The sequence below is a fragment of the Triticum urartu genome, chromosome 5A (genome assembly GCF_056163025.1).
Source record: "Triticum urartu cultivar PI428250 chromosome 5A, HENAU_Tu73, whole genome shotgun sequence".
In the NCBI taxonomy this organism is placed as follows: domain Eukaryota; kingdom Viridiplantae; phylum Streptophyta; class Magnoliopsida; order Poales; family Poaceae; genus Triticum; species Triticum urartu.
Genome location: NC_141877.1, coordinates 363558347 through 363578202, shown reverse-complemented (window position 1 = coordinate 363578202; position 19856 = coordinate 363558347). Strand labels below are relative to the sequence as shown.

Genomic DNA, 19856 nt, shown 5'->3' with positions numbered 1-19856 from the left:
GAAGAAAAATAGAGTCTGGCTTTTTTCTGGTCTGGATTTCCAAAATCCCAACAACATGCACCCTAATATCCTACTCCTGAAAGTAAATGTTATATCAGTTCTAAATATCTTAAGTTTTTCATCAAAAAAATCAATTTTCAGAATCTTGTTCAGTGTTTTTCTAAGCTCAGTGTGAAATTATACAAGAAATCCAATAACTATGTGCCACCCACATCGCATGCCACATCAGGAAAACAACTCTCCAAACTGTCATATTGACCCACTTTCCCAAGTTGAGGGTCTCAGCCACCTGTATATGCAGCTGGAATGGAAAACAACAAGCAAGAGTACATTTTTTCCTCAACATAAAATGCAAGAAATAGTATACAAGATCAGTAGCAAGAGTATACGTGATAGATAGTACAGTATATGGTAAATAAATCTGTAGCAGCTGTCGTATAGATCTGTGTGAAAGAATGATGGTTCCAGGGAACAGCCCGACTTGCAGCATCCTATCCTATAGCATCAATTGCATAATAATCATAAAATGGTGTTCCTTTTGTCGCCGATGCTACAAATTTTCACGTCCTACCGGACCGATCATTCTAGCAGAAGAATGTTCATGTTCCCTCATTTGCTAATTGAGATTTGTTAGAATTTCTTCACTTGCACCATGGCTCCTTGCTTCGCGCTAGATTCAAGCATGGCTTCCAAAACAGCAACATCACGAGCACCTTCGACATAAGAACTGCGGGGTTCAGCCTTGTGATCCCCATCCTGCATGAGTGGGGCAACTTAGAGAGAGTATGATGAAATCCTGGGATGCTTTTAAGCATTCTGTGGAATATAGGCAAATGATCTTTGGTTTATGGCAAATTCTGACATCATGAGAACCCACGATCTATGCGAGAAAAGAAAAACAGAGATTGACCAATACTAACAACATACTTTGCTAGCCTGCACCATGTCATGGACAAATGCTTTCAGTTCTTCATGCACACCACAGAATGGGTAAAAAGTCTTCTGGCACTCCCCACTTTCGCTTGAGAAAAGCACCTGTGAATGCATGACATAGTTCATAAGTATAATGTCGATTTACACTGTTTCAATCATGTGGGCAGTTGGAAGACAAGGAAAGTCTGCATCCTTCCGAACAAGATACCAGATGTCGCTGCAGTGCAGGAGGACGCGAGGTCTGGGGAAAAGCAGAAGAGGACCATTTGGGCGCGCTAATCGGCTAAATCTCTATGATCCAAGGTTGCGTCCATGTATTGCTGAAGCTACTGTCCTGGTAAATGACCAAGATAGGGTTCTTGGTTTTTTGGCTAGCCAAGTCCACAACTTAGTGTTGTAACAGTCAAACTATATTATCTTCCTTAAATGTAATGATGCATAAATCTTTTGCGTATTCTCAAGAAAAAGATACACTGCTTCAGTAACATCCTGCCTGAACATGACTTCAGTGTTATGCGGAGACCCATGTCCGACATAAAAAGAATCGGACGCCCGAATCCAAGACAGTTTCCAACACAAGTGTGCATATCCAAGTAGCATTTTCAAATCCAAAGTCCTTTTTCCGAATCAGAGATAGACTCCGCACCTTTGTCTGAGTAACACTATTATTTGTAGCAATGCAGTGTGATCATGATGTAATGAATAAAACAATACCAAACTCGTGGAACAAATAACAAGTGGGGGAAGCCAATGGGGTGGATAGTGTGTGACTGGCAGGTCGGATAAACAGTGAGAAGCAGGCTGAAAGTTCATTTGGCACTTGCAGAGAAAGTGGCTTTTACCTGGTAACCATGTTTCCCACCATCAACTCCACGTTCAATTTTTACTGTTCCCTTTGTTCCATCAACCCGCCACAATATCTAAATATCATATGTCTAGCAATATCAGCAAAAAAATGGAAGTAAAGAAAGAATGTGGTGAATGATAACCTAATATGCCTAAAGAATAATATGTGCCACACATCTTTTGCAACAAAATAAATCTTAACCTTTGGCGACCTCGAATTAACTGCAAATACTAAGACCCCAGCACATCCATTTTCCAGTTGGCTGCACTAGCACATCAAGGGTCTGTAAGATCTAAAAATGTAACATTTACAAAATTCACTTTGTATCTTTCATAACTTACAAAAGAGAACAAATGTTATCAGGTGGTGGTAAATCCGTGTCCACATGACGAGAGATAGACGATACAGTTGCTACTTCCGAACCAACAAGCTGTTACAAATGAGCTCATATGTTAACAGAGTAAGGAGAAGTAAAAAAATAATAACCTTCGTAATAATCTTAAATAGCACATTAATTGGCACGCATAAGCCTTCTCATTCACTTGCATTATGCTGTGCATAACTGGGCAACTGGAAAATCAAACTTAACTACTTCAATATGTTCATAGTAGCAGTTGTGTACTTGTGAAGTGTATTTTAACGACCATGTCCGTGTAGTGAGCATCAAATCCATCTACCGGATAATATTTCTTATGTCTGCTTAAGAGTATCAAATCCTTCAAATGGATTACAATGACTCCTCACATGATACAAAAGCCAGAAGCTGGTCAACACTTTTGCAAAAAAACAAGATGGGAAATACCATTCTTAGTCCTGCAATGAAATGCACGCCCATATCCAGTATGAAACCACCCTGCAAATTATTGTTATCATAGTAAGGACCGAGGATAGACATATCGACTCATTAGGATGAAATACTTGTCATGTCAAACAAAGTAAATAGTATGTGGTGATTCTTTCTTTGCAGAACTCGGGAGAGAAAACCCACAGAAATGTAGTTGATGAAAAGAATGGCTGCAAGCATTTGAATACTTCACAGCCGAAGAAGCTGAATGACCTAGCTATTGCAGACTTGCAGACTTGCAGACATGCGAATTCCACTTCAATGCCAACAGAAATATCCCACTAGATTAGAACCCAAAAAATTGACGTAACTAGAGAATTAGTGAGGCCAAATATGTACCACCAGCACCTCCATGGATTTTGAGTATGTACACACAAAAATTAGACAAACTTGCGTAGATAAGCAAACAGAGTTATATGACATTTTGATTAGGTAGTTGAAATGACATTGGTCAAAAGAAAAAACATGCAATTTATTCAAACATTACATTGACTTTGCTATGGTATAAAAGTATTGGTTGGCAAGATGTGCATACGAAATCCTCCTTTGACACAACATATAAGTGCCTTATGTTTAGTGAATGTGCAGCTAAGCACAAACCAATCAAGTATACATTACTCATATGTGTTAGGTAAGCTGAAATGTTTAGCTTGGACAGTGGGGTTATATGTATGGTAAGGAGAAATGCAGATAAAGCACGTTGCACTGAAAGAAAAAAGACGCTGTGCGACTTGATTCCTTACCACAAAATTTCGTCTCCAGGAGCTATTGAAATATGGGTTTGAACTGTTCATTGATCCTTCAACAATAACTTGGATGTTCATCATATCACCAATATCGTTCATCAACTTGCTTGACTGTTGATAGAAGTCCAGAGATTACAGAAGTAAACTAACAATAAAAAATTACGGTTGCAAATGTTTACCTCCACAAATGCAGGTTCAAATCTGTAGTTCTCTCCAAGAGCCCAAATTGGCTTATAGGGGAACTTGTTTGGGAATGAGTTGTAGACTGATAGCGCAGTTTCTGCTTCGGTTGTCGCTGAAGTTTTTGGACAAAGCTGATCACATACGTTGTATCCATTATGATGCTCATGAAAGAAGCGCTGAAAAGCTACATGTACTTACATCCAGAGGCCGGTTTCTCTTCAGAGCATCAGGAAATACACCATGCAAACCGCGAGAAACCAATTAGGATATTTAACAAGGTAATGAGATAGTAATAACCAAGAGAAAGAATTATTTACTGTCGCTGCCGGTCATATAGCTCAAATCAGACAGTTAAGATTAGTTTCATACTTTCATATGTTTTCCCACTTACCTTGGATCACATGCTTTCCTGCCTTGAGCATCTTCAAGGAAAGCTCAACCTGCACATTTGTACAACAGTGAGTGGAACACTTGGCTGGGTTTTGGGCTACTTTTGCAGTCCAGCATTGTACCAATTGCTCTTTACACAAGTGGACACTGAAGTAAATTCTCAGAGCATCAATCATTCTGAAACAAAAGGAATTCTCCATGAACCATACTATAGTACATACCTGGACTTGGCCTGCAAGAACGACGGCGACACCCAGGATGGAAGGGTCTCCCATGATCTCCTCCAGCCCCGCGTCGCCCCATTTACACTCGATGCCAGGCGCAAAATCGCGGGCGAGCTCCGCAGCAGCCTCTGCGGATTCCTGGAGGATGGCGCCGCGACAGTCAGATTACACACGACGAGCAGAAGCGGCTAAGCTTTAGAGTCACGGCACGGGAAAGGAGTGAGAGGGGGCAGGGGAGGGGGAGACACCTGACCTGGGTGCGGCTCCAGATGGCCTTGAGGACGACGAGGTGGGAGATCTCGCGGAGCCTGGGGATGTACTGCGTGCGCGCGAAGATGCCCGCGCCGACCACCGCGATCCGGGGAAGAAGCTCGCCGTCCCCCGCCATTCTTTGGAGTATGGTTTGCTTCACGACTGAAGTGAAGGGAAGGCAGCTGCTGAATCAGATCTGACGATGAGGCCTCCTCGCGTTTTTTTTATCATAGCGTGTTCGGCAATATTTGGAAAAGGGAACAGGAGTTTAGAGCAGAAAGTTGTATCGAGATTAGACATGAGATGGTTCATTTTATTCTTAATTATCTGTTTGGCACATGATAGAAAGTATGTGTAAGAATTTGAAAAGAAATTGTATTTCTTGTTTTTTTTTCTTTGGTCAAAAGAATCAAATCTATTATAAAGATTCACCGAAAGTATAAAGCATCTCAAACATAATAAAAATTATACCGAGGTCCATGAACCATCGAACGACCATTACTGCCGCCAGAATGAGTCGTCGACATGCCGTTGTCGCCACTCCCATACTGGAGCCGGCCTGACCTTGTCGATGACAGTCGAAAAGTCTTCGTGCACGTGCCCTTAAAGACCAACACCCTGGAGTTGCAGTCGTCGTCGTTGAATCCTTAAATCGATCTGAAGAACCTAACGCGAAATATTGTCATTGTGTACGCACGGCGAGAAATCTAATCTCGACGTCCCAAGGAGCTGGCAGGAATCTACGCTGGAGCTCCATCTAATCCGTCTGAACGAACTTGAGGAGGATCGAACCCTGCAAGACTGACTCGAAGAAGGAGCACCAACATCTGTCCAAACGTCGTCCCTGCAAGGACTAAAACCTTATCTATCTACTAGCGAGGGGGTGGAAGATTCTATTCCCCTGTTTCGTTTATGAGAATTGACGATGGACAGAGTGAGGAAAGTTAATGTAAGTTATCATGAAGGGTTAAAATTGACTCATTAAAATAATCTCATTTCAACTACAGTTTATGGCCGAGGCACTGGCCTTACGGCTTGGTTTCAATGACAACTACAGTCGGGTGTAACTGCATAGAGATGAACTCTGACAACATCAAGGTGATAGAGACAATAAAGAATGAATGCCGCTCTTTCGGTCAATCGGCGGCAGTTTTTGATGATATATATCATCTTGCGTGTGATTTCCCTCTTATTTATTTTTTAGTATGCTTCTAAAAAGACTAATTATGTTGCCATGATTTAGTCAAACTAACTAGAAATAAGGTGTATGCGGGGTGGATGAAAGATTAACATAAGTTATGATGAATGGTTAAAATTGACTAATTACAACAATTCTCTTTCAACTCCTGCCCCTCCTCTGTCAATAAAACAATGGAAATTGAAGTCTCCTCTTATGAATTCCTAATCTTCCTAACTAAACAATACTAGATTTCAAGTCTCGTATTCCTTCAATTCTCAGTGGCTAGCTCTAATTATCCCCAACCAAACATGCTCAAGAGAAATTGCTCGATTAATTATGATGGCTGCTAAACTAGCTGATTTCTGCAGGCTCCCGAGCAGTCGGATCCTTCCTGTGTAGCCGTTCGATCTGTCATCACAATGCCACGTCGTCCTCCTTCAATCGCACCAACAACCCCTGCTCCGTTTTCCTCTGGCCATAGCAACGCAACAGCACGCGTTGCCGCCAGAAAGCATCGCCGCCCGACTCGCAGCAGCCGTTTCACAGCAAGAGCCGCGCACCCATCGGAAGAGTCGGTCGCTCGCAACACCTGCCAATCCCCGGTTTCCAGTTGCAGCAGTCCACACAACATCGTCGCCATCCATGCAGCATCACCAAAAGTCGCCACAGCGACGCCAGCTTGCAGCGTGTAGAGTGCTGCATCGCAGCGCCAGTAGCGTCAACGAGTGACGCATCACAGGACCAGCGAGGTGTCCGTTTTGATGGACAGCGTGGGAGATGCCCTAACATGCCAACTGGGCTAGTAAGGGGCTAATGGTTTCCTGAGACCTCCTGGGTAACTTTAGATGAGATCAACGGTCCCCCAGCAATTTGGGATCGCGAGAATATAGTAATCATTAGAATGAATTCAGCAGGTGCCCATCAAATCACTTCAGAATCTTTCCAATGTACTTTTACATACTAATCACTTCAGAATCTTTCCAATGTACTTTTACATGCTTGTTCCTCGACAAATGCAACATACAATTACAATCCAGAATGTTTTCACACACACACAAAAAAAGTTACACCCTCAATTACAGCGGCTTCCATAAAACCACTTGCGATGTTTATGCTGTCTACACTCAGCTGCGAGCTCGAACAGCCTAACAAATCATCCCGGTAACAATGGGGAAAATTTAAACACAATTGTGTACGGCGCCGTTCCATGGGAACACATTATTGTTGACCAACCTGAGAACGGAAGGGGGCGTGTCGATTGCGCCCTCACGGGATGAACCTAAACACGAAAGCGGGGCTCTGGAAGTCGACGAACTTGTAAGATCCTTCGAGCGAGTTCAGATAGATTGCTTCGCGGGGCTCTTCGCTCACGCCACTCTGCATGGCATACTCCAGCGCCATTTCATAGTCAACCTGGTGGTTTGATGTTGGGGCAAACAAGATCAATCTTACGATAACAAATCGAAACCAGTGGAAGGTAGTACAACATTTTTTAGTCTATGCCGGGATTCAGGACTGGATGTACCTTTGCACCAAGAAAGGCATTAAGATGTTATAATGTAATTTCATAAAGATATACTCCCTCCGTCCCGAATTACTTGTCTTAGATTTGTCTAGATACGGATATATCTAGACATTTTAGTGTTAGATACATCCATATATAGACAAATCTAAGACAAGTAATTTGGGAAGGAGGTAATAGATTTGTGTAAACCAGATATGACTTTTATGTGGCAGTAGTGTAGTCACAGAAAGATGCAAAACTATGGGCTGTATAGAGCACGGGACGAAAAATATATATAATGCATATTGCTTTCATGCTTTGGTTTATGTTTATGCTAGAGTGTTAGGTTTGCCCTTACCTGTTCAACATGCTGCGTCAAGCAATCTCTAAAAGTCATTTCTGTCACTTCCTCCGAATTTATTTTTTCAAGGAGTTCCTCGTCTTCCTTGTCAAACCGTGGCCTCTTGGGGGGAGACTCGTCTGCAAGTTCTCCCAGAGTCTCCATAATTGTTCTCGCCACATCAGGAATGTATCTGTGAATAAGAAATCACTGGAGTAAGATAAGACCTTGTCTAATTCTGGATTATCTGGTATCAGCGTCACAAAGCATGTTTATAAATCAATCTTTGAATATCAGCCCAAACCTGTTCTTTCACACAAATGTTGCTTAAAATTAAGGAGACTGCCCTAAGTTTCCAAAGTGAGCCTAAATCTCGCAATGCATCGTTATTAACCAACATCAACATTCAACAAGCACTATCAAATGCATGATTGAGCAAATGCCCTGATTCAAAACATAGCCATAGGAAAAATACAAACAGCCTGACATCTACGCTCAAACTAGACATCACCAAATCTCCAAAGAACATTCAATAAAAACTTTTTGGCAGAGGAGTTACTTGTTCAGGTTCCTTTTCCTGTCCTGCTGTTCACGAGCCTGAAGTTTCTTCACTATCTTTGACTTCAGTTGGACACAGCACTGCTTAAGGGCTGACTGAAGGTGCAAGCAGATTGATATCAGATGAGTAGATGACCATATAGTAAATAAGGAAAGTTTGAATATACCTTAACAGCATCTGCTATCTCGGTTATATCATCCCCAATATACTCTTTTCCAGTTCCTTTAAAAGGTATCTTTGTACTGACAATGCTCACGAAGACACCAATCTTGTCCTGCTGCTGATTAATTTTGTAGATGCTCCAACTAAAAGGAAGAGGAAGATGAGAGTAATGGAAGAGACAAACATCTGAAGTACAACAGAAGTACTAACAGGAAAACTTACTTGATCCTTTTTAGGGCAGTTCTTGTGATGACATCAGCACCTTGTTCAAAAAGAAGTGGTATGCGGTTTGCAAACCTAAAAATATTTAGACCCTGAAAAAAAATAGAATTGCTATCATCAGAAGGAAATTGTTTTAGCATGAATCTTCTCGGCAAGGACAATATTAACAATGGAAAGGTAGTTCCCTAGTATATTAAACTGGAGCTCGGGGTGTGGTATTAACACAAATAATAGGTTTAGCCGTGTGATCAAATGTTTATCCACTAAATCAGTAAATGGAGCGATTCAAGGGTATCTTAAAAATGCAGGTAGCTTTTTTTTAATACCACATGGGCCACACGTTTTGTGGTCCGCTAGTTGCAAATTCATAAGGGTGTACATTATATATATATATACATGTCCTATTTGTTGTACAACAGTCCTTTGTATGAGTTTGACTATATATAATGTATGCTAATGCACTTGAGAAAAAAAACAGATAGAAAGAGCATCAGCAGAAATCTAACAGACACTTCATGTGAAATATGAAATGATTGAAGAAACTACTACTCCCTCCATCTCACAATATAGAACGTTTTTGCAAGCTATGTTAGCTTGAAAAAACGTCTTATATTATGGGACGAAGGAAGTATCAATTTTGACATTCACAATATCTGCCATCACACACTGCAAGCAGCTACGAGAAAACAAAGGTGTTCAATGCTGGGGGTGTAGGGACATAGGAGGAGAGGGTGTAGACTTGACTGGGGAAGAAAAATACAGGACAGGGAGGATAAGATATAGACTGGGATAGGGCACTAGATTGTTTCTTGCTTGAACCGAAATAGATTGGCATCCCCCTTTTGTGGAGAGGGCCCCTAACAAAATAAACTATCCAATCCACCTATATCACTAACTGCTAGTGATAGTAAATTTCCAAACCATGTCATCTTATGGGAGCCGACTACATCACAAAAACTAGTTCTCGGCTTCTCTATTCAAAAGGAAAACTGGAACAGAACCCATTGAAATAAAACTAACTCATCCTGAACTTTGTGGCTGCTGCTCAGGTATGTGGTTCCTCCTTTATCCAGACCACAACAAAAGGAGCAAGACAGAACATGTTTTCAGGATATTTTAAGATGACAGACAGAAAATACTCCTTGTGAAATACAAAACAAACAGTTTCTTACTTGTTTAACATCTTTTCCACCAATGCTTACTCCGGCTTCAACAATAAATGGATGCCCTTCAAAAACCTGAGGGCTAAACAGAGGGGTAGCCTTATGACATTAGGATAATTGAACTGAAAATAAGATAGAAGCAACATCTGGGACATTCTCTGATTAAATGCTATACCTGCTTGCATGTGTTGCAACCAAATCAGGGTGCAGCTCTTTTATGATACCTAGACGTAAATTGTATTCACCTGCAGGACTAAGACACTATAGAATTGGTTGATTTCTATACTGTGATTGCTAATTGCACATTTGTGAAAGATAGACTAGTCAATAAGCAGCTGATAAGTGATTAACAAATCAAGGTGGAAAGGGATGCATACATTGCCACTGGGATCATCAAACTTAGCCTGCCGAAACAACTGATGTATTCGTACTAACTGTTGTGATGTAAGGCTGTTGACTGTCGTTTTTGCACTAAAATCAGGCCCCATTTCCCCTGTCAAATTGAATATTTGTGATATGCAAAATAAATTTGGTAAAGGTATCAACCATAGGTAGATTAACAAAGTATGTAATGGCAGTACCACTATATATATTTAACTCAACAGACAGGCTTCACAAAGAAATGATTTGACTGGAAGTATAGTATATTGCAAATAGCAACACATGAACTCAAAACCATGTATAAAGCAAGACCATATGTAATTACTAAAGGTATTGTTACTCCAAATATCAAAATATATCACTTTAGAAATATGAAACATAGAAATACATGGTTATCAAAGTAGATAGTGACTAAGTTATTTGATTTTCAACTTCACAACCCCACTACCACAGCCACCACGAAAACCCCAGCACACTGCATATCACACAACTAAGTAAGTAACTCACCAATTAGACGGTCAGCATGTGCTTTGCTTATATTCACAAATTCATGTTGCAGAAACTGCAAAAGATTTGGCTTTGTAGTGTCTGTAATTAAGCGCTTTATCAGCAGCAAATCAACAGCAGATGGGTGATGCTTTGTCAGAAGTGGGACAGGAGGCATAACATCTGTCCTTCGCGCAAATTTTATCGTCAAATTTTTTCTGCAAGAACCAGAGTCATTATGCAAAGAATTAGAAGATTATTAATTTAGCAGGACACAAAGTACCAGAGAAGAAAAATCATACTCTGCTGCATCTGAGAGAAATCTAAATAGGAATTGAGCATATGGAGTAATGACAGCCATCTGTCGCATGTAATGTAGTATCCTTGACTGCAGAAAATAAATTATAAATCTGCTTAGTAGTGATAGTTTACTATTTCAGTTTTTAAAAAGAAATGGAGATCCTACTCACACGATGAGTTGTCCAATTTCCCTCAATAATAACTTGAATTTCTGCCCCATGCCAGTGATCATTGTTCTCACGTTTCTCATGTAAATGAATGTGAGGGACATTTCTGAGTAGTAAGATTTACCATTATTAGTCAAGGTAAACTAATCAACTTACATGAAGATAAACAGTAATGACCAGTCATTCACTGTATTTCACAGAGCATTGACCAAGAAGCAGCACTTACTTATGAATATCTATGTCAAGTCGACAGAACGTGATATAATCTTGGCCTTTCATCGATGACTTAATATCAATAGGAAGGCCCGTACTCATCTTTGACCAAATAAGTGCCTGTTTAATACACGTTAAACTAACTGGAATTTGTGCAGTACAATTCAATTAGACAGAACAGGCAACAAAGAGTCTTAACTCCTAACTGCAAACATGTTCATAACTACAGAGTAACAGAATAAGATAATCATCCATCAGAATATCCATAAAAGGTCCAATGTTCAAAGTCTGCTTACCGCAGCTAGTTACTCTTACTCAACTGAGGCAAAATGTCACACACATTCTGTATGCATGGGACAGCTTAACCATCAGAACACAAAGTTTACAAGCGTAAAACATAACTGTACATGTCTCCCTATTGAAGATTAAACACAAATTTAGTGAGAAAATTGGACAACCGTTCTAACTAAAATGTTGATTTTCTTTTTACAACTGTAGTTCAAACTTTTGTTTCTTCTTATAATCATATCTCTAACATGGCTATACAGGAACACAATGAAAAGGATCGTGAAAAGCAGCACAAGACGATCAATGTCTCCAAGCTACCAACAATACTGCATGGCTGCACATTTTCATTATCCAATATAAACAAGAAAATAGTCAGCTATGAACCAAAAGAAAGAAACAAGTCCTAAACTTTGTTATGAGAAGGGCAAAATTCAGCCAAATGTTTGGATCCCATTGTTTCTTTCAAAAGGAATGGACGCTATACATTCTTATGAGAGGGTAGTTCGTGACAAACAAAAAGGTTTCCTACTTAATTGTGTGAAGAAATTTTACCATTTTAGCACCAAGCCCAAATTTTCCACGCGTCTGCCTCAAACCATATTTTGTTCCCGATAACACTGCATTAAAATATCAATAATACCAGTGATGTTGCACAGCATGCCCTTATACCTTCTTCAGTGTTTTAATCTAAAATAAATCTGACAGAAAATATCATATTGAAAGCTTGCTTACCTCTCCCAAACATATTTGGGATATCTTCATGCGGCATACCTCGGCCATTATCCTAGACACACAAAACATTCAAGATTGTTCAAAAGATACTAAGATAGATTCTCATCATACAAGTTAAGTCATTATGGACAATACCTTGCAAGTCACTCTAAAAAATGAAGCCTCACCCCGACCTTTTCCGCGAGCAGCTGGAGTGTCCTTAACTTTCTTCCCAAGAGCAGCATTTTTGGCTTGTGTTTCTTGGAAACGTGCTTCTTTAGCTAGGCGTTTCTAAGTATCGAGGAGTTTTACAGTAGTATCAGAATAAAGGAGGATAATCCAGACAGATAAATGGGTGTCAATAACATATTTATATGGAAAGTATAAGTATATCATCAGTATGCAAACCTTATTTAACTAATAATGACCGAACTACTAATTTTTTTGCAAGTGGTAGTATTACCTCACGAGCCTTAGATGATTCAAAATCATCATAGAGTGCTTCATCAACGCGCTCTCGATCAACTAGCCCTATCATTGTGTTGAATTTGCTCTTAGTGATCTCTTCTCTGGCAAGACATACGAAGGAATCCACAGAGTGTTCTTTAACATTGCCAAGCGAAAAAGAACCCGATAATAGAAATGCTGTTGAAGAGCACTTACATAGTAATTTCTATATCAGGGAGCTCGGAGATGGACTCGGCTGAATCAAGAGCATTCTCAACTAGCTCCCGCATTGTGGTGTACAAAGATTTTCCAGGCTGCCAAGTATTATAAGTCACTGAAATGAGTTTGCTGACACCTAACAGAAATTAGCTTCAAAACTATATTACTGTTCATCCATCATTTTTTTAATTGACCGTTTCATTCTTATTTAGCCCAGCTCTGCGCAGTATGTTCCATGTCAATTTTAAACAAGACTGCGCTTAATCCAGGGGCAAATAAATGGGATGGCATCTATCTAAGCCTCAAAGGCAGTGATGTCGACCACTACGCCAGAGTAAACACAAACAGCGAGTTACACAAGCTCACATTGTCAAAACCAGCGATGTTCTTGTTTTCCGCGAAGAACTCTGCGGGCGATTCTGCAACACAGAAGTCCCAAAAGGGCCCGATTCAGCCGATAGAACCGATGCAAGGACGGAATTCTAGAAGAAAACGAAAGAACAAGGGGGGTTTCGAGGAGCTGACTCTGCTTGAGGAGGCTGCTCTCCTTGGCCTTGGGCGCCGCCTTGGAGGTGGCCTTCCCTTTTCCCGTCGCCTTCCCCTTGGCGGCCGCCGCAGAAGGCTTCTTCTTAGTGCCGCCGGCGGTGGCTCCGCCGTCGCTGGAGTCGTCCATGGCGAGGTGGGTTCTTGGGATCGGGATGGTAAGCTAGGGTTTGGGTTCAAGGGGCGGGGAGAATTGGGGAGGGAGGGGAGGTTCAACTGCGGGGATGCTACTGGCAATGAAAGTAAGTCGATCCTGCTGGTCCATGGAAGAATGGACGGCGCAGATAAATCTCAGTACAAAGTTGAGCAAACTAGTAGTATTTTTTAGGGCGCAAAATACAAAACTTGAGTTCAATTATGGGAAAACTTATGGGAACCTTGCCTAATCTTAGGTTCCATGACTTTTTCGGGTTTTCTCACTGCCCAAAACACTTTTTTAAGGAGGGATTGATGCTTTACTTAATTATGTCTTCACGGACTTTCTGACCAACATAATACAGAGTATTTTTTATTAAAAAAGACTAACAACTAAGTTACACACTTGTCTTTGGGAAAATCAACACCACCTTCCTTCTACACTCATCGGCGATGTGTCGTGAGCACAGTTGATGCCTCCTCTCGACCTCCAAAACACCGTTGAAGGCAGAATAAATTTGTTAAGCAACGGCTAGAAAGTCACCGGTCGGAGCCAGAAGATGTCGGTGACAACGACCTAGGAAACATGCCACCGTCCAGAGAAGAAGGTGATGAAAAGGGTTGGACAACCACCACAGATCCAGGGAGACATAACCTCACAAGCTCCCGACGGCGTCAACTCTTTCGTTGGTCGAATAAGGAGCTAGAGGACCAACACACGAAGCGGCGTCCTATGTCGAAAGATCCTTTGCGGATTTCTACCGAATGATTTATGCCTTATTTTTTACTCTTGAGGGTGTTCGTCTCCTAAATAATACACCCTCAATGGCTTTCGTCGATGATATTATGAAGGACTTGAGATTGTAAAGGCACGAAGATTGTCTACGGGGTGATATCTAAACTGGTCTCTCAGACTAACATCAGGCTTTTATGCAAAAAAAAATCTCACTCGAAAGAACTCCTGAGTTAGTCGCCCATCCTCAAGTTATCGCAATATAAACTTAACGTGAAGGTTCCTTAGAGATGAGCTTCCGAAAAAATGTACACCTTATTAATATGAGTTCTCTATCATTTCTATGAAGCCAGTATGTCACATATACACCCATTCAAGGAACTAGCATCCTTGTCGGAATCGGCGGGAACATTCCCTCTTGACACATTGTGCGTCCAATGTTAAAATGTTGACATATATGCCATGATGTGCCCATGTGTCATACGCCTGCATAACCATGAGAGTCGGTTCTGATACCATTTATAACACCCTCGACACACCCATTGTTGGAAATATGCCCTAGAGGCAATAATAAAATGGTTATTATTATATTTCTTTATTCATGATAATTGTCTATTGTTCATGCTATAATTGTATTAACTGGAAACCGTAATACATGTGTGAATACATAGACCATAATATGTCTCTAGTAAGCCTCTAGTTGACTAGCTTGTTGATCAATAAATGGTCGTGGTTTCCTGACCATGGACATTGGATGTCATTGATAACAGGATCACATCATTAGGAGAATGATGTGATGGACAAGACCCAATCCTAAGCGTAGCACAAGATCGTGTAGTTCGTTTGCTAAAGCTTTTCTAATGTCAAGTATCATTTCCTTAGACCATGAGATTGTGCAACTCCCGGATACCGTAGGAATGCTTTGGGTGTACCAAACGTCACAACGTAACTGGGTGGCTATAAAGGTGCACTACAGGTATCTCCGAAAGTGTCTGTTGGGTTGGCATGAATTGAGACTGGAATTTGTCACTCCGTATGATGGAGAGGTATCTCTGGGCCCACTCGGTAATGCATCATCATAATGAGCTCAATGTGACTAAGGAGTTGGTCACGGGATCATGCGTTACGGAACGAGTAAAGAGACTTGCCGGTAACGAGATTGAACAAGGTATGGGGATACCGACGATCGAATCTCGGGCAAGTAACATACCGATAGACAAAGGGAATTGCATACCGATGGAACATGTGGGAGCCAGCATGGGTATCCAGATCCCGCTGTTGGTTATTGGCCGGAGAGGTGTCTCGGTCATGTCTGCATGGTTCCCGAACCCGTAGGATTTACACACTTAAGGTTCGATGACGCTAGAGTTGTAATGGGAAATAGTATGTGGTTACCGAAGGTTGTTCGGAGTCCCGGATGAGATCCCGGACATGACGAGGAACTCCGGAATGGTCCAGAGGTGAAGATCGATATATTGGACGAAGGGTATTGGAGTCCGGAATTGTTCCGGGGGTACCGGGTGACGACCAGCGTGTCCGAAAGGGGTTTCGGAGGCCCCGACAAGCGTTGGGGGCCTTATGGGCCAAGGGGAGGGGGCACATCAACCCACTAAGGGGCTGAGCGCCCTTCCCACCCCATCTCACATAACCTGAAGAGGTGGGGGCGCCTTCCCTAGGGCAGCCACCCCTCCTGGCTTGGGGGGCAAGTTTCCTAGGGGTGAGGGCGCCCAAACCCATCTAGGGTTTCCCCTGTGGCCGCCGCCCCTCCCCTAGGGAACCCTAGGGCGCCTCCTCCACCCCCTTCCCCTATATACAGTGAGGGAGAGAGAGGGCAGCCGCACCCCATCCCCTGGTGCAGCCCTCTCCTCCTCCAACTCCTTCGTAGTAGTATTGCTTAGCGAAGCTCTGCTAGAGAACCACGAGCTCCATCGCCACCACGCCGTCGTGCTGCTGGAGTTCTCCCTCAACTTCTCCTCTCCCCTTGCTGGATCAAGAAGGAGGAGACGTCCTCGGGCTGTACGTGTGTTGAACGCGGAGGCGCCGTTGTTCGGTGCTTAGATCGGAATCGACCGCGATCTGAATCGCTACATATACGACTCCACCAACTGCGTTCTTGCAACGCTTCCTCTTAGCGATCTTCAAGGGTATGAAGATGCACTCCCTCTCTCTCGTTGCTAGTATCTCCTAGATTGATCTTGGTGACATGTAGGAAATTTTTGAATTATTGCTACGTTCCCCAACAATAGTATCAGAGCCAGGTCTATGCGTAGATTCTATGCACGAGTAGAACACAAAGCAGTTGTGGGCGATGATTTGTCCAATTTGCTTACCGTTACTAGTCTTATCTTGTTCCGGCGGCATTGTGGGATGAAGCGGCCCGGACCGACCTTACATGTACGCTTACGTGAGACTGGTTTCACAGACTGACATGCACTTGATGCATAAGGTGGCTGGCGGGTGTCTGTCTCTCCCACTTTATTCGGATCGGATTCGAGGAAAAGGATCCTTATGAAGGGTAAATAGTAATTGGCATATCACCGTTGTGGTTTTGCGTAGGTAAGAAACGTTTTTGCTAGAAACCCATAGCAGCCACGTAAAACATGCAACAACAATTAGAGGATGTCTAAATTGTTTTTGCAGGGTATGTTATGTGATGTGATATGGCCAAAAGGATGTGATGAATGATATATGTGATGTATGAGATTGATCATGTTCTTGTAATAGGAATCAAGACTTGCATGTCGATGAGTATGACAACCGGCAGGAGCCATAGGAGTTGTCTTAATTTATTTATGACCTGCGTGTCAATGAAAACGCCATGTAATTAGTTTACTTTATTGCTAATCGTTAGCCATAGTAGTAGAAGTAATAGTTGGCGAGGCAACTTCATGAAGACACGATGATGGAGCTCATGATGATGGAGATCATGGTGTCATGCCAGTGACGAAGGTGATCATGCCGCTCCTCGAATATGGAGATCAAAGGCGCAAGATGATATTGGCCATATCATGTCACTTTATGATTTGCATGTAATGTTTGTCATGATTACATCTTATTTGCTTAGAACGACGGTAGCATAAATAAGATGATCCCTCACTAAAATTTCAAGAAAGTGTTCCCCCTAACTATGCACCATTGCGAAGGCTCGTTGTTTCTAAGCATCACATGATGATCGGGTCTGATAGATTCTAACGTTCGCATACAATGGGTGTAAGCCAAATTTACACATGTGAAACACTTAGGTTGACTTGACAAGCCTAGCATGTACAGACATGGCCTCGAAACACAAGAGACCGAAAGGTCGAACATGAGTCGTATAGTATATACGATCAACATGGAGATGTTCACCGATGATGACTAGTCCGTCTTACGTGATGATCGGACACGGCCTAGTTGACTCGGATCATGTATCACTTAGATGACTAGAGGGATGTCTATCTAAGTGGGAGTCCATTAAATAATCAGATGAACTTAATTATCATGAACATAGTCAAAAGGTCTTTGCAAATTATGTCATAGCTTACGCTTTAGTTCTACTATTTAAGATATGTTCCTAGAGAAAATTTAGTTGAAAGTTGATAGTAGAAATTGTGCGGACAGGGTCCATAAACTGAGGATTATCCTCATTGCTGCGCAGAAGGCTTATGTCCTTAATGCACCGCTCGGTGTGCTGAACCTCGAGTGTCATCTGTAGATGTTGCGAAACATCTGACATACACGTTTTGATGACTACGTGATAGTTCAGTGCGTAATGTTAACGGTTTAGAATTGTGGCACCAAAGACAATTTTGAAACGCCGCAGAACATATGAGATGTTCCAAAGACTGAAATTGGGATTTCAGACTAGTGCCCATGTCAAGAGGTATGAGACCTCTGACAAGTTTCTTAAGCCTGCAAACTAAGGGAGAAAAGCTCAATCGTTGAGCATGTGCTCAGATTGTCTGAGTACTACAATCGCTTGAATCGAGTTGGAGTTAATCTTCTAGATAAGATAGTGATGGTTCTCCATAGTCACTGCCACCAAACTATTAGAGCTTCGTGATGAACTATAACATATCAGGGATAGACATGATGATCCTTGAGCAACTCGTGATGTTTGACACCGCAAAAGTAGAAATCAAGTAGGAGCATCAATTGTTGATGGTTAGTAAAACCACTAGTTTCAAGAAGGGCAAGGGAAAGAAGGGATACTTCATGAAACGACAAATCAGTTGCTGCTCTAGTGAAGAAACCCAAGGATGAACCCAAATCCGAGACTAAGTGCTTCTGTAATGAGGGGAACGGTCACTGAAGTAGAACTACCCTAGATACTTGGTAGATGAGAAGGCTGGCAAGGTCAACAAAAGTATATTTGATATATGTGTTATTGATGTGTACCTTACTAGTACTCCTAGTAGCACATGAGTATTAGATACCGGTTCAGTTGCTAACATTGGTAACTCGAAACAAAAGCTACGGAATAAACGGAGACTAGCTAAGGGTGAGGTGATGATGTGTGTTGAAATGTTTCCAAGGATGATATGATCACCATCGCACGCTCCCTCTACCTTCGGGATTAGTATTGAACCTAGATAAATGTTGTTTGCTTTGGTGTTTGCATTGAGCATAAACATGATTGGATTATGTTTATCGCAATACGGTTATTCATTTAAGGAGAATAATTGTTACTCTGTTTATTTGAATAATACCTTCAATGGTCTTGCACCTAAAACGAATGGCTTATTGAATCTCGATCGTAATGATACACATGTTCATGCCAAAAGATATAAGATAGTAATGATAGTACCACATACTTGTGGCACTGCCATTTGAGTCATATTGGTATAAAAGGCATGAAGAAGCTCCATGTTGATGGATCTTTGGACTCATTCGTTTTTGAAAAAATTGAGACATGCGAACCATGTCTATTGGTAGATATGCATGAAGAAACTCCATGCAGATGGATCGTTTGGACTCACTTGATTTTGAATCACTTGAGACATGCAAATCATACCACATGGGCAAGATGACTGAAAGGCCTCGTTTTCAGTAAGATGAAACAAGAAAGCAACTTGTTGGAAGTAATACATTTTGATGTGTGCAGTCCAATGAGTGCTGAGGCACGCAGTGGATATCATTATGTTCTTACTTCACAGATGATTTGAGTAGATGCTAAGTATATTTACTTGATGAAACACAAGTCTGAATTATTGAAAGGTTTAAGTAGTTTCAGAGTGAAGTTGAAGATCGTCGTGACAAGAGGATAAAATGTCTATGATATGATCATATAGATGAACTAGATGATACCCCGCACGTTGTTGCGGGAATATTTGCAATACATTTCGATGATATGTGATTTCTATGGAACGTGAATAGTGATACTACGAAAACTAAAATTGCAAATCCTATGCTTTATTGTGTTTGATTAATGTATTGTAAAATATCTAATATATGTTTGCATGTTGAGGTGGACATTTTCATGTGCATGAATGCATGTTGTGGTGGGCCTTTTGCCATGCATATTGCTTGATGATGTGGCATGCTTGCATGTTGAGAGAAATATGTTAGTGGGGGCTAGCTATTTAGATATAGAAGATATCTGAGTTACGAGTTTGGCACACAATTAAGACATTGTGGAAATTGTTTCACAACTAATATCACCTGGAACACCATAGTGTGATTGTGTGTCCGAACATCATAACTGC

The 19856-nt window shown here is 41.5% G+C and overlaps 2 protein-coding genes across 2 annotated transcripts; both read right to left on the bottom strand.

The window, feature by feature from the left end:
- Window positions 1-302: 302 nt before the first annotated feature.
- On the bottom strand, window positions 303-4646 carry LOC125509011 (NAD(P)-binding Rossmann-fold superfamily protein). The gene is made up of 12 exons (XM_048673850.2): window positions 4421-4646; window positions 4165-4305; window positions 3945-3993; window positions 3752-3769; window positions 3550-3665; window positions 3368-3481; window positions 2583-2633; window positions 2122-2210; window positions 1982-2042; window positions 1776-1853; window positions 928-1035; window positions 303-756 (listed from the first exon to the last, which is right to left on the bottom strand). The coding sequence occupies exons 1-12, from the start codon at window positions 4553-4555 to the stop codon at window positions 631-633; spliced, it is 1086 nt and encodes a 361-aa protein (XP_048529807.1). The 5' UTR covers window positions 4556-4646; the 3' UTR covers window positions 303-630.
- Window positions 4647-6533: 1887 nt separating this feature from the next.
- On the bottom strand, window positions 6534-13545 carry TOP6B (topoisomerase 6 subunit B). The gene is made up of 19 exons (XM_048673849.2): window positions 13287-13545; window positions 13128-13180; window positions 12759-12856; window positions 12559-12664; window positions 12252-12386; window positions 12117-12168; window positions 11937-12001; window positions 11110-11216; window positions 10887-10989; window positions 10719-10804; window positions 10438-10634; window positions 9927-10042; window positions 9725-9810; window positions 9559-9631; window positions 8387-8478; window positions 8169-8307; window positions 8003-8097; window positions 7462-7636; window positions 6534-7012 (listed from the first exon to the last, which is right to left on the bottom strand). The coding sequence occupies exons 1-19, from the start codon at window positions 13432-13434 to the stop codon at window positions 6866-6868; spliced, it is 2073 nt and encodes a 690-aa protein (XP_048529806.1). The 5' UTR covers window positions 13435-13545; the 3' UTR covers window positions 6534-6865.
- Window positions 13546-19856: the final 6311 nt, after the last annotated feature.

Excerpts from the sequence above, each read along its gene's own strand:
- LOC125509011 (XM_048673850.2), bottom strand. The coding sequence starts at position 4,555 with ATGGCGGGGGACGGCGAGCTTCTTCCCCGGATCGCGGTGGTCGGCGCG. Across the intron at positions 2,211-2,582 it reads TCATTGCAGGACTAAGAATG|CTTGTTGGTTCGGAAGTAGC; the intron begins GTATTTCCCATC and ends CATTTGTAACAG. Across the intron at positions 1,036-1,775 it reads GTGGGAAACATGGTTACCAG|GTGCTTTTCTCAAGCGAAAG; the intron begins GTAAAAGCCACT and ends ATGCATTCACAG.
- TOP6B (XM_048673849.2), bottom strand. The coding sequence starts at position 13,434 with ATGGACGACTCCAGCGACGGCGGAGCCACCGCCGGCGGCACTAAGAAG. Across the intron at positions 8,479-9,558 it reads GTGGAAAAGATGTTAAACAA|GGTCTAAATATTTTTAGGTT; the intron begins GTAAGAAACTGT and ends ATTTTTTTTCAG. Across the intron at positions 8,098-8,168 it reads AGATAGCAGATGCTGTTAAG|TCAGCCCTTAAGCAGTGCTG; the intron begins GTATATTCAAAC and ends TTGCACCTTCAG.